Source organism: Seriola lalandi, unplaced genomic scaffold, assembly GCF_002814215.2.
Source record: "Seriola lalandi dorsalis isolate HSWRI2012SDOR001 ecotype SW California unplaced genomic scaffold, Sedor1 jcf7180002054561, whole genome shotgun sequence".
Taxonomy (NCBI): domain Eukaryota; kingdom Metazoa; phylum Chordata; class Actinopteri; order Carangiformes; family Carangidae; genus Seriola; species Seriola lalandi.
The window spans coordinates 1,414,096-1,428,338 of NW_019525114.1; the positions used below are offsets into that span (position 1 = coordinate 1,414,096).

Sequence of the window (14,243 nt, forward strand, 5' to 3'; positions counted from 1 at the left end):
GTTTGATGACTGCAAAACTAAACTGATCTCATATATATTCAGAGGGATAGCTGTGATAGCAGAAACGTTTGTATACAGGTCTGTGCGTACTGTAAGTTGTTGACATCTCACCTGTCAATAATCTGGTCTACCTTTAAGTCTTTGTCATGTGGTTGATCCTCAAGCATCACTGCAGGGTCACAGATTTTGGTAGACTGAAATCAAAATAAAGTAGCCTTTGTGATAAAAATATGGCAAAATGTTTGAAGTGGGAATACATCTGAAAGTATCTAAACTACATACCTGCTAAAATACTACTTGCACACTAATGCATGGAGTACTCATACGTTCTTTCACAGGTACTTTTACTCAGTGCATGGTGAAAGAAGCATTGATATCCTTTATTTGAGTAAAAGTATCAAGACAAGAATGTAACAGTATGGCATTACAAGTATAAGTCTTCATTTACTTGAGTAAAACTACCAAATATTTTTGTAAAAATCAGGATGTAGCCTACATAAAGTAACAAAAATAAAAGTACACATTATGATGAAAAATCTCCCTCTGAGTGATATATTATCTCATACAGTATTAGCCCGCATTAAATTGTTAACACTGAAATATAAGCAGCATTTTAATGTTGTAGCTGCTCAAGGTGAAGCTAGTTTTAGTTACTTTATACAGTTAGTTAGTTAGTTTAGTCCCAAACTAGAGTTCAGGCCCCTCTATCTAAAGGGTCACCAATGTGAAAAGGTTGGGAACCACTGGTTTGAATACGGTGCACTGTAATTTATAAGATTGCCATATTTTTAAATCTAAAATCTGGAAAGTAACAGTATGTACAGCTCTCGAACGTGCAGTAAAAAGTACAGTATTTATGTCTGAAATTAAATGGATTAGAAATATAAAGTAGCATCAAATGGAAATACTGCAGTACCTCGAAACCGCATTTAAGAACAGTACTTGAGTAAATGTATTTACTTAATTTCCACCTAAAGGACCTGAGTTCTTCTGTGCAGCAAGCGTTTGGCCGAAAGAACTTCACTTCCCAGGATTACTTGCGACTAAGGCGGAATCAAGTCGGAAACGGAGTCTTCAAAATAAAAATCTTCCATAAAAAGAAGTGCTCGTTGAGGCTATTTGAAATCGAGTTTTTGCAATAAGGTATTCATAATCACTAACTCATTTTCTGTCATCTATACATGTTCGTCTGGTTTTCTTTCATTGAAACACGGACATAGCTCAAGTTTCTGTTTTATTTTGAGGGAAAAGTGCAACCGGAGGTCATAACAATTATTTTTATCCAAGCCGACTCTACGCCGACAGGAGAAGCACGTAGGAAGAAGTGGCTAAACACCGCTAAGTCAGTGTTAGTTATCTGAGATGCTGACCAATCCACTATGTCTTTTTTTGATAATAATTAATTAGGCTAACATTAACAGCTGACCGGCAACGTAAAGGGAAGTATTTCTGGGTCCAAAGCGAAACGTTAACGTAACGTTACGACACTATACATCCAACGGTCCAGTTAACTTCAGCCGACGACAACAGGTTCATGAGGTGAGTTAAATTAGTTAGTAACTAAATGATTTGAGTCAGTGACCAGAGCCAGCTTCACGGCTACTCAGACTAGCCAAGTGGTCATCTCGAGCTGTTTAGCTATTGGTAGCGTTATATCTAACGACATGCCAGGGATTAACTGGTTAATATTATAGCTAACTGTATAATAACCACTGGAAAGCCAACTGTTTTCCAGTGGGTTCATCGATATCTCCTATAAGCTAAGAGAGTGTCCAGAAGGCTGCTGCAACAGTAGCTAACTGTCGTTAGCTAAACCTGTACAAGCTAACTTTACCTTACCTTACCCAACTTACCTTTGTTGACCAAAACCCCACCGATGAGCATTATTTTGGGTCACAGGTTTTATAGGGCTGCAATTAAAGATTATTGGTTAATTGTTTAGTCTATGAAATAAAAGAAAAAAGTAAATTCTAGGTGATGTCTTCAGATGTTTTGTTCCTCCTAAGGTTTAAAAACAACCAAAACTCAGATAACACTCTTATATTGAAAAGAAAAGCAGCAAATCTTCTTTGAGAGGCAGGAACCTGCAAATATGTGGCAATTATTGCTTGAAAAATGACAAATGATTGATTGATTGTCAAAAGAGTTCCCAATTCTTTTTTTCTGCTGTTCGACTAATCGATTTATTGACCAAACATTTCGGCTCTCTGCAACTAATTATTATTTTCATTTTTGATGTTAAACTAGCGATTAATTTCTCTATTATTTCTTTAATATAAATGTCTATAGAATGGCAGAAAGTAATTAAACATGCTCGTTAGAATAGCCCACAACACAAGATGACCTGTCTTTCTAATAATAATGATAATAATAATAATGATGTGATATCAGTGTGAAAAGAACAGCTGGTTTCTTCTAAAGTATCTCTGGAGATTTAGTTATTATGATGTTTCATATAAGACAAATCTGGAGTAATTTCACTGCAAGATTCAAGCACATGCAGTCCATTGATGCGACTAAATATCACCATCTTTTTTAAGGGAAGTTAGTGAGTTCATCTTGGTTTTGGGTTAAGGTCTAATGTCTGGCATACCCACTGTTATCTGCCTATAACATTTATTACATGTATACTCCTTAGTGTTTGATGCAGTATCCCTCAGTATTTTGGATACACACTCAAACACACTCTACAGCCTTAAGTTAGTGTCAGTCTTAGAATTGTGAGGGAATTGTGTATTGTATTTATCCTGTTTGCTTCCTCTGTATTGACACACAATGAATAGCTAGTGTTGGGTGTTCAAAACAACCATTACCTCTGACACCAGAGCCCCTTGATGCTTTTCCCTACATTGCTGCTTCTCTCTTTTCTCTCCAGACAGAGCAAAGCTATGTCAGCACTCTGTTTGGGGCCAGTGTATTGTTGCACTCACAGGAGACAGGAGGGAATGCAGCCACCTTTGACTTTGTCTCCTTTCAACAACATTTCTCACTGTGTGACACTATGACACTGTGCTAGCTCAGTTATAACACCTCATTAATCTTTATACTTGTCTTTAGCATTACGTATACCAGTTGTTTACATCTTTAAATCACTTTTGTCACGTTTGTCAGTTAAAAACAGAAAATTTGCTGAATCTTTAAAATAGTTGACATCCAAGAACTGAAAGTATAGTCATGCTGATATCTGCTTTGTTTGCACTTTTGGCACTTGCTGTGCAGTTTTTAAATGTGTATTTTTGTGTCTTTCTCCCCCTTAGACCTTCCTCGTGACTGTTTGCTTTATCATGTTTAAAGATTTTATTTTATACACATGCATGCATATACTCTTTGCCCAGTAGTTCCAGTTGACCAACTCTAAAATTGCTCTCCCTTGCTGAATTGCTTCCCTTTTTATTACAGTGCTTTAGATTAGATAACAAAAATCAACTGTCGACAATCACTTTCATGTGTCTCACCAGGTGTTGTGCCAGTCATCTCACCTGATCTCACATTCCTGATCTGACACTCCCATCATCACATCTACTGATCTGTCAGCATGGTGACCAGAGACTCTGTCAGGGTCTTCTCTCTGAACTGCTGGTCAGTGGCTGTGGTTTTTAGTGACTCTTAGTATGTCGTTTTATACATGCAAAAACCCACTGTCCATACTCTCTGTCCATACTCTACTTTCTTTTTTCAGGGGGATCCGCTACCTCAGCAAACACTGTCGTCAGCGCTATGCCATGATTGGAGATATGTTGTGCAAGGAAGAGCATGATATTGTCTTACTGCAAGAGGTTGGTGGAGGCTATCTTCCAAAGTTATATAGCTGCAGCGCCACTAAACTGATTTTTCATCTTATGCACATTGTCACACGTGATGTATTCTGCACTAAAGACCAACTTTAAGTCTCAAATCCACTTGTAGATGTGTATGAACAATATTAATATGCTAATATACCTGTTTTTTTAAGGTGTGGAGTGAGAAGGACTACCTGTTCTTAAAAAAGAAACTTGCCTGTAGTCATCCTCACTCCCATTACTTCAAAAGGTAACGTTTTCATTCTCATCCCAAGGTTGCTGTGCAATCATTTCTCAACTTGTTGCCTTTGAACGTCTTTCAGTCTGTGATTCAAATTCATGAATAAGTTGTCATATCTTCAAAAGGGTCCAGAAGTGCCGTCAGAAAAATTTACTTGCATGGCATTGATCCATCTGCAAAATTTATCTGAAGCTTAGGCGTTACCTGAAGGATTAACTTTTGCAGCTTAATTCTTTCTTGACCTCCATACCAAGGCACAAAACCGAGATTAATCAAAGGCCTTACCCTCTTAATCCCCTTTGCAGCTCACAAAAATGTCAACTCGAGTAGATACGTTCTCACATCTCCTACAGATAACACCTACTTATGATAGCATAATAGACATCTACATGCATGGAGACTGAATGTGACTTGTGTTTTAAAGCAACCACAATAATAACCATATGCTGCTGAAGCTGTTGTTACTGGTGGAACATATAACTTCTGCTCACATGTTGGTTTTTTTACTCTCATTCTGCAGTGGAGTCATAGGAAGTGGACTGGCCATTTTCTCCAAGCACAGAATCCATGACACGTTTCTTTATCGCTACTCACTGAACGGTTATCCATACATGGTAAGTTTGGAGAGGCTGCGAGGGGGGTTTTGTACACAGGTGGAAGAGGTATTCTGATCTTTTACTTCAGTAAAAAGTAGTACCACAGTGTAAAAGTACAACTAAAAGACCTGCATTCATTCTTTAAGTGAAAACACAGAAGCATTGTTAGCATTATCACTGATTTATTAATATGTGAGCACCATTTTTGTTGTAGTTGAGGTGGAGTTGATTTTTACTACTTTGTAAAGTGTTGAGCTGTTTAATCTGCAAAACCTCAATCTGATAAAGACATGTCTGTCAATAATCGAGTCCTAAAAACATTATTCTGCAGTGCAGTGAAAATATTTGTTCAACCCAAGTGTCTATATCCTGAAACAAGAAAGACAAAGACACTGTTTCAGCACTAGAATTCTGAAAAAGTAGATTTTTGAGAATTCTTCAAATATTCCTACTACGCTGGTAGATTTTTTTTTCAGTTTTCATGAGAAGATAAAACTCTAAGGACTCAAATTTAAACTACAATTACTTAATAAGACAGAGATTTCTTTCACTAAACAATGCATCATATTTTAAAAGCATAATATACCAAAAAAACTAGTGAATGCAGTTGTTAAATAAATGTAGTGGAGTGAAAAGTACAATATTTCCCTCTGAAACGTAGAGTAGCATGAAATGCAAACAAGCACCCTCAAAACTGTGTGTGCAGTACTTGAGTTAATGTCCATAGCTTTATTATCGAAATACAACTTGGTTAACAGTTATAAAATGATCTTATTACTGAGCAAAGGTGATTCTCACAAAGTGACATGTGTACTGTCTGTCAGGTAATGTCACGAGTAAAAAGAAGATTGTTTTAACACATTACACAAGATGAGCGTATTGCATTCAGCACTTCTTCCTTTTCCTTAGTTCAAATGTGGAAATGATCACAATGCATTACCATTAACATTACCTCCTTGTGATTCTTATTGCACTGTTTTTTTCTTTCTTCCTGCAGCTCCTTGCAGCATTGTTTATCGCCTTTCCCCTTAATTCACTCTTTGTATTTCCTGTGATATTTAGGCCCACCATGGAGACTGGTTTGGAGGTAAAGCCGTTGGGATGGCCGTTTTAAGCATTGGCAGCCTTACTGCGAATGTCTACGTGACTCATGTAAGGTTTCGTAACATCAGTTCTCTGCCCTACCTCAATGTAAAATGCTGTTATTGATCAGTGATCAATAGATTCTGTCTCTGTGTATTGATTTTAGCTGCATGCGGAGTACTGCAGAGAGAAGGACTCTTACCTGCCTCACAGAGTGGTTCAGGCCTGGGAGCTGCAGCAGTTTGTTCGGTAGGGTGTGTCTGCTTTGTTATGAGCCACTATTTGTTTACTCTGGTGTACATTTGCATATTGTGAATCCCGCCTCTCGCCATTTAGAGTTGGTGTGTAAACACTACAGTTCCTAGCAATATTCCTAATAAGTAAACACTTTATAACCAGGGTTCATCTTGTTTTGTTTCAGTGGTAATAATGTGTTTCTCTGTGTCCATCAGGCACACCTCTGCTGGAGCAGATGTGGTGATTTTAGGTGGTGACCTCAACATGCACCCTCAGGACCTCGGCAACAGGCTGCTAATGTCTTATACTGGACTCCGGGACTCTTATTTAGAGACTGATAAATTTGATGTAGGTGGTGAAAAGAATGCAACACAATAATATCATAATACATCTGCTAAAATACAGTAATTAAATAAAACAAGTCAGTTTTTAGCATGGATCTTTTGCCTTTAGTGATGGCCATAATTCATATTGGTTCTGATGATATTTTACTTACTTGTAGACAGCTCTACAACTGCACAGACTGGGCAATAATGCAAGCAGTCACAAACTTTTTTTTACCACATTCCTTGAACCTTTTTTTGGATGCTAAAGCAAGGTTGACCATGTCCAAAGAGTCCGGTATCATCCAAGGCACTTTAAACTTTCTTGCATGCACCATTTCAATAAGCACACTTGATGAATATTGTAAAGCTGTATCCAGTCCTGTCATTGTGGCACCGTACCACAAGAAAAATGTCATCATAATTGACGTTACTAATGGTCAATACTACAAAATTAGGATCCCAGTTTTAAAGATAAAAAAAATGTTTCCTTGTGATTATAAATGTTAAGTTATTTTCTGTTGCAGGGATGTGAGAATGGTTTGACTCTAATAGCTGACAACGCTTTTATCAGTAAAAAGGAGCTCGGTCCCTTTGAGGAAGGAATCCGAATTGACTACATCCTGTTCAAGGTGGGTGAAAGCTTAGTCTCGTCACACCTGCTGTGGTTTCTTCACTTCATGTTCATAGCAAGGCGTCAGAGTCATCCGATGGTTTTGTAATGTCATTTAACTCATATACACACTTCCTCTGTTATTCGCAGGGTTCTTCCAAATTGGAAATTTTTTGTGATTCCATGTCCACCACCAAAGGCTCCGTCCCTGACTATCCTTTCCCGTACTCTGACCACGAGGCTCTGACTGCTGAACTGAGGCTGGAGTTACACACTCCAGCTGAGATTGGAGGTGGCAAGCAGTCAAAAGATCAGGACTCTGCTGCAGGTATTTTTACTTGCAGTGTTATCAAGGTGGCTCTAGGAATGCCAGTGTCTCTCGAAAGCATTTTGGTCCAAATATCTCAACAGTTAATTTACTGGCTATGTAATAAAATTTAGTTCAGACATTCATGGTCAGGATTCACATTCAGGGTGAATCTTCGTGATTTTTGTGATCCCTTCACTGCATTTCATGCTAATAAGATGATAGCATGCTAATACACTGAACTAAAATGGTGAACATGGTAAATTAGCTAAACATCAGTATGTTTACACAGTTATTATGAGCATTTTAGTATACTGGTGTTAGCATTTAGCTCAAAGCACTGGTATGTCTGTTGCTATGTCTATGCCAGCCCATTTTAGACTGGATTTATTTTTCTATGGGAGGTGATTTTAACATTACCTGTGCCGGCCAGTGATTTTAATGCTGTCCCCAGGGCATATGTGAGTAAGTTTTCAACTCAACCCAGTAGTAATTACAACCCTTACACCTACTGTTCACCTACTGTTTCTTGACAAACTAACTGGCCTTGTAATTTAATTTCTGTAATTTAAAATTTGACCTTTTGAAAATGGAGGAAGTCAGAGATTTTTTTTTTACCAGTCTGATAGACAGAAATATGATAATATCAACATCTGGGAACCAATACAACAAAGGAAAAAAACTGAAGTCATTAGGAGAGCTAGACCCAATAACAGCTAATCAAATAGACTGTTGTAAAGTCAGCTACTGGTAGGTACTGGTGTATTCTGGCTAGTGCTGCAGAATGTCCATGTCTACTCCAGACTACATCCTGAAATTTCATGATGGTTAAACTGCCATCCAGAACAATTAGTTAAATTAACCAGGAAGACGGTGAATGTTTAATGTTGTAATGTTAATCCTGTCCGATGTGGCCAAGGTACAACCTCACAGACACATTAGCCTGGCTGTAGGCTCTTAGTCTTTTTGTATGGCACTTCACTGTTCCGTTGAATTAAACACACCCATGCTGCTTGTGTCAGGCATCAACTCTTGAACAGTTTCTGACTCGCTCTTTCTTTCTTACTCTCTTTCATGTTCCTCAGAGAAGGTGGCAGAGTTGGTCGACATTGTGACAGAGGCCCGCACCGAAGTCAAAGTAGGCTTGCACTGTGCAGAGAGCATGCGCTACACAGCAACACGCACCGCAGCGATGGGGTTAGCCCTGCTGTTCCTGGAGCTGTTCATCGCTGCTGTACCGTGGTTGGCTCTGGGAGCTGAACAACCTTTCCCTCGTACCTCCTTCTACCTGCTGGCTGTGCTGTGCTTCGCCATCCTGCTCACCACCTCTCTCCTGTACATCTTCTACACCATGGAGCTGAAATCTCTCCAGGGGGCTGAAGACCAGATGAGACTGGCTTTAGGAAGTCTGCAAGAGAAGCTCAGGGGTTTTCCTCTGGCTCAGCCTCACAATGCCCAGCGGAAGTCCCCAGAGAATCAGGAGCCCAGTGCCTTTGACCCAGAGGAATAAAGTCAGAGCCAACTGGGTCAAAGCAGGCTCAGTGAAATGAAACCTTTTGAAGTGAGCTTTAAAATGGATGTTTGAGGGAGTTATTGCTCCTCTGAATGTGTTTTATGCTTTAGAGATTTAGATTTATACTGCGGAATGATGGAGTTAAAGTGTATTGAAGGAAGTTTCTGATAGCAGTGCCGGACACAATCATGCTTTGACATTTTTATACTTTTTATATACTCGTCTTTAGCCTTTTATTACCTCTAGGTTTCCCTCTATGCACCTCCGCAAATATGCTTCCTATTTGACCATAAGATACTTCTGTGCTACTGCTGTGCTTAAAGGTTGTAAATGTGGCCATTTGTCTTTTTGTAAGCCTGAGGTCCGACTTGCATTCCAACCAACCAGTAGTTTCATTGGGACCAGTTGTTTCTGTTTTTAATTTCAAGCTTCCCTTTTGTGATTTGGAGAGTCCACCACACAATCATAGCGGGTCCAGACTGTGTTTGCAGAATTACTTGATATGCGTCAACATTTACAGCAGTGGACCGTGCTGCACACAGGACACAGACACTCCGGAGGTTGTAGGTTTACATGTAAGTCAGTAACATATGTAGGTCAGTTACATTTTTTTCTCTGCAGGACAGATCACTGAGAACTGGAGGTAGCACCTGAAGACAAGATCCTTAGGCAATGGTTTAGTCTTCTCAGCATAGTATACTGTAGGAAAAGGGACAAATTTTACCTGCATGTCTCAGTTCTCATGTTCACAGTCTTGCACTGGAAAGTACCTTTATGTTAGAAACAATCTACAATCCTATTTCCCAAACTATAGCAGTGGGGATGCACTGAAGATATTCTGTCATATATACTCTTAACTTAAATTACATGAATCACGGGGCATCTTGTACTGCAGTAAATTAAAATCGCTACTAATACATCTTTAGTGAGCAGCACACTTAGTTGACTAACCAGACAAACCACTTTCATTTATGTATGCTGGGAAATTATCACTGTAAAACGGTGTTAAGACTCAGATGGAGCCTAATGGCTGATTGTTTTTAAATTTAATTCTTAACTGTCACCTCAGTGTTAGAAAAGTACTGTGTAGTTCTTAATTTTATTAAGTTTCATAGAATTTCAGATGATACCTGATGTTCATTCCAATTGAAAATTGTGATGGGCATGATTATGAAAGCAATAATAAAGACATCATACTCATGCTTCTTGACTACTGTGTCTCTGCATGAAAGTGTCAAGTCAGCAGAAAGTGGCTTCTGACAGTTTTCACTGACAGGGGATGGAGCCAGACATTGTAAACATTTGGTGCTTAGCCCCAACTTAAGTCTATAGTCAGGGGACATAATGGAATTTTCTTTCCCCATTCACAACACCTACATGCATTATTTACTGTATGAAGCCATTTGTACATCATTTTGGGAAAACATGATAGTTGCCCAGGAAAAAAAATCACACAATTTACACACGCAATGTTCATCTGTTCGCACAAATAACATTGAGACATATCTACCTCCATAGAAATCCCATTCATAGTTTTTACATAGTGACAGTTCAAGTTTCGTGAACGTTTCTGAACCTAGTCCAGATTTTTACATTAGTGTGTATATGGCTGAATGTTCACAGCTAGAGTGAGTGGCATCACACAGAGTGGGGAAAAGCTGTTCAACTGCTCTGACAGATCACATTTTCAAGCTTTTATAGAGCAATCTATGTGTTGGTCACCTAGATTTTACATTTCTGCGGCTAGTTTTAGCCAGATGAGCCATTTTGAATAAGGGATCTATGATGGATGCCGAATGAGCTGCTTCATGAGCAGATACGGATGTGGCCTGGATCCGTAATCCTCATCCGTTCTGGAGCCGTCCCACCATGCAAGTGGACTTCAATCCAGATCAACTTCTGTAAGGGCATGTACATGTGTGTCTTGCTGTGGTTGTGGGGACACGTTTGTTTTTGAAACCATCAGTGTGAGGTTTTTTTGGCCAGTCGTTACAGCTTCAAAAGGCTTTTTGAGGGACAGGTGCAGTGACTGAGGTCAGTGTCAGGATAAGTCTCTACGACAGTCTCTTTGTAAAGATTGAAACATGAGGAGTGAAGTACATGCACCAAGCAGCAGGAACAATCAAAATCTCTCCAGGAATTTTCTAGTACTTTTAATGTTATCCTCTACCGGCGCAATCTTCCATAATGGTGTCATCAGTTCTGCTCTTTCTTGTTCAACTTTTTGAACGATATAAAAATATGTTCAACTAAGCGCAACACAGTCACCTGGATTTTAATCTGTGTTTTGTCTGTATGCTAATCATGCTGCACAGACTCTGCAACAAGATTGGTCAGAGCAGAGAGGAGGAGCCTCCAACTTCACCACCGGCTTCTCCTATTGAGGGGGCAATGAGCCTGCCAGTCCACACCACAGCTGCAGCCTCTCTAACATATAGATGAAGAGACAGGCAGCTCGCGTCTGTACCTCCTTTGTAAACGTTTGTGTGTAATTTGTGATTTGGTTTGAGATGCTGGTAGTGATTATTGGAGACTGGGCAAGGTGTAAAATTCTGATTGTGCATCACACCCTTAGAAAAAGACTGTTGGATACATTAGGAAAAGGGGGGCTGCTTCTTGTGTTTTGGGTTGGTTAGAATCGCATAGTTAGGCTCTTTGTTGGCTCCTGTTCCTCTAGTTGTCCTCTCGCCTTGTTTGTATTTTAGGTCATAACCTAAAGACTGCACTCATACAGACACCAAAAACCATCATGGTTGCAGTGAACTGAAGCCTGGCTCTGTGAGTAGTCAGTAAGTGAATACTTGGTGAGTAAAATTTCCGGGCCTGTTATATCTTCTTTGCTTTGAATTGACCTTTCTTGTTCCTGTGAATAGATGTTCCCCAGAATAGATGGTGAATATTTGAACCTTAAAATGTGCAATGTCATCCCAGTTTGCTCTATAACAGTGAATGGGGCTCTGATGCTGTGAGGCCTTAAAATGTTTGTCTAATTTCTCACACCAAAATGAGTGTTTTATATCTTAAACCTTATGTCAAATTTAAAATCTGGATGAGAGCTGTTAGGAGGTACACTGCACACTTATGGGGTTAGTGAGGTAACACATTTCTCACAGTGGCTCAAAGTAATTTTAGCCATATAACTGCAGTAGCCTGACTGATGAAAACAATGCAATGGCTTTTTTAGAATGACATTTTTGCAAGTTTATACTTCCAGTCAGTTTTTCTACGGTAATAGTTCATCGTTTGCACTCATTAGCTCTTAATGTGGGGGGTTCAATTAAAAAGTGCATTCAACATTTGAATTTGTCACTTATGACATTTAATCAATATTTAATTGGAATACACAACTGTTGACACAAAACAAAGTCAGTGCCCTTGTGTTGTCTATGCAAGATTTGGGGATTCTCTGGCTTTAAGACAGATAATACAGGCTTAATTGTCCTTGGGTATGGGAATAACATTTGTGGCATTCAAGCCTTTTATTTAGTTAAAATTGCTGTCAAATGAATTAACTGTATGTTTATGAATTTCGTGATTATTATTTATTAGTATTGTAGCGACCCTGCAGTAATGTTCCTGTATAATGTTGTACACAAAATGCCAGGCCTGTGGGTGTGGAACAGGTAGGGGCGGGGTGCGAGTGCATGAGGTACGTGAGCGTGCGCGTGCAGGTGGTGGTGGAAGAGCATGTGGAAAGGAGAGCACATGTTGAGCTGTAGCACAGTTAATGCAGGAGATTTTGTGGTTTTGGCGTGGTTACGGCCGAAAGTAACCCATCCTGTTCAGTAATAAATCGTTAATCTGGTTAACGCTTCACTAGTCCTTCCGACACGTCCTGGCGGATTGCTACAGTATTTTGAACTTCATACACAGCTGCTATTGGACCTTTACCTTCATTTCCCGCTGCAGTTCATGGCATTTATCTGCTTATGAATTTTGAACGTTCCTTTATGAAGTTTGTGTCACTTGCAGCTAGACTTCATGTTTGCTGTTTCACTCTTTCCTTTCCGGTGTCCATGACACAAAGTGGTAAAACTACTCACAACACCAGATTTCTCGACCGAGTCATATGAATAACAGCATTAGAAAAGTAAACCGTGGAAACATCGATGTGGGGAACATGGATGAAGGCCTCTATTATAAGACATATTAGGTTGAAATAATACAACTACGGTGGGGAACAAACAAATACCTGTAACAAATGGTGGAGCAGCAGGAAGGGGAGAGGAAGAGGGGAACTCTTCACTATTATACACTTCCCTGCGGTGATTGGGAAGTGTTGGCGCCGTTTCGGATTGAAATACAGACGACAGACAACATGATGGCGTCAGTGAACCACTCTTGGGTCAGTGTGCAGTAAGTAAAATACTCGGATCTCCTCTTCATCACGCCGGTCTCCAGGAACCCTCGTCCTCTTACATCTCGGTTGCAGAAGAAATCAACAACGCTTGACCGGAGGTAAGTCCGATAGCGTCGGAGTTTTAGAGTTTACTCAATCAGATCTTATTTGATTGGGAAGATGAATCATTTGCATGGTAAAATCAGAGGTTAAAACAATGAATTGAATGCAACTAAAACATTAATTGTTTTTGAATAGCGTTATTCTGCACAAAGTTGAGATGCTGAATAAGTTGAACTGCATTTTTGTTGTTGCTGGTCCGTGTACTATCAGCCAGTTCGTTTTTTTTCTGTAGTTACACTGACCCAGGATCTGCCGATGAAGGCAACAGAACCAAGCGCTCTCTGCTTTGAGATTGGACTGGATACTACTACTAAATTAACTATTTTAATGAGGTCAGCTAGAATTAGGCATAGGGTGAAATAGGCTCTCATTTTCATTGGCACCGGTAAATGTAACCTATATCACAAACAAGTATTGCAAGTGTAGCAGACTGCTGTGTTTGCTATGCGTTATGCTTTTTCAGGTGTGTCCCGTGGGAATTGCCATAGGACCTCCGTGAGGTGTTGGTGGTTGTTGTTGTTGTTGTTGTTGTTGTTGTTGTTGTTGTTGTGTGCCATTGGCACTAACTGTAATGTGTCCAGTTGAAAACCTGTTCATGCAAATTCTTCATTAAGCTGGGAGAATAGTCCATTTACTGACTTTGTTTTGTTACACTGTATTGTTGGTATTTGTGCTGGTTTTGCATTGTACATCACAATCTGCATTATGTTTCCGCTCTGATTTTATTGTGGCCCTGACCGGAAGCTGTGATTTGTATCTTTCCGCCGCCTAGACACTATTTTCCGATGTTTGTCTGCTCGCCGCCATAGGCCCTTTAACATCAAGTTCTAAACAAGTTCCCTGATGCTAGGCTAACGCAAACTCTACAAACTGAACTACCAATTAAACCTCAACCAAGTAATGTAAGGTTTAACATAGCCTGCTTTATGAGAGAAATGTGGTGTCAATATATGTATGTGAGTTTAGCAGCAGATGTTGCGTGTTGCTGTGTAGCGCATGTTCATAGAAAAGGTAAGTTTGACTCCACCCCTACATACATAGGCTCAAATTGGGCTCAAAACGATTTTGAGCTTGTAAAGTGATGTACAC

At 39.6% G+C, this 14,243-nt stretch overlaps 1 protein-coding gene across 1 annotated transcript; it reads left to right on the top strand.

Annotated features, from left to right (window-relative positions):
• The first annotated feature begins 1,111 nt into the window (after nucleotides 1-1,111).
• smpd2b (sphingomyelin phosphodiesterase 2b) lies at nucleotides 1,112-9,894 on the top strand. Its single transcript, XM_023416179.2, has 11 exons — nucleotides 1,112-1,539; nucleotides 3,459-3,579; nucleotides 3,680-3,776; nucleotides 3,953-4,029; nucleotides 4,541-4,634; nucleotides 5,679-5,768; nucleotides 5,866-5,948; nucleotides 6,152-6,284; nucleotides 6,787-6,891; nucleotides 7,023-7,200; nucleotides 8,265-9,894. Exons 2-11 carry the CDS (start codon nucleotides 3,536-3,538, stop codon nucleotides 8,687-8,689), a joined length of 1,326 nt encoding a protein of 441 aa, XP_023271947.1. The 5' UTR covers nucleotides 1,112-1,539; nucleotides 3,459-3,535; the 3' UTR covers nucleotides 8,690-9,894.
• Nucleotides 9,895-14,243: the final 4,349 nt, after the last annotated feature.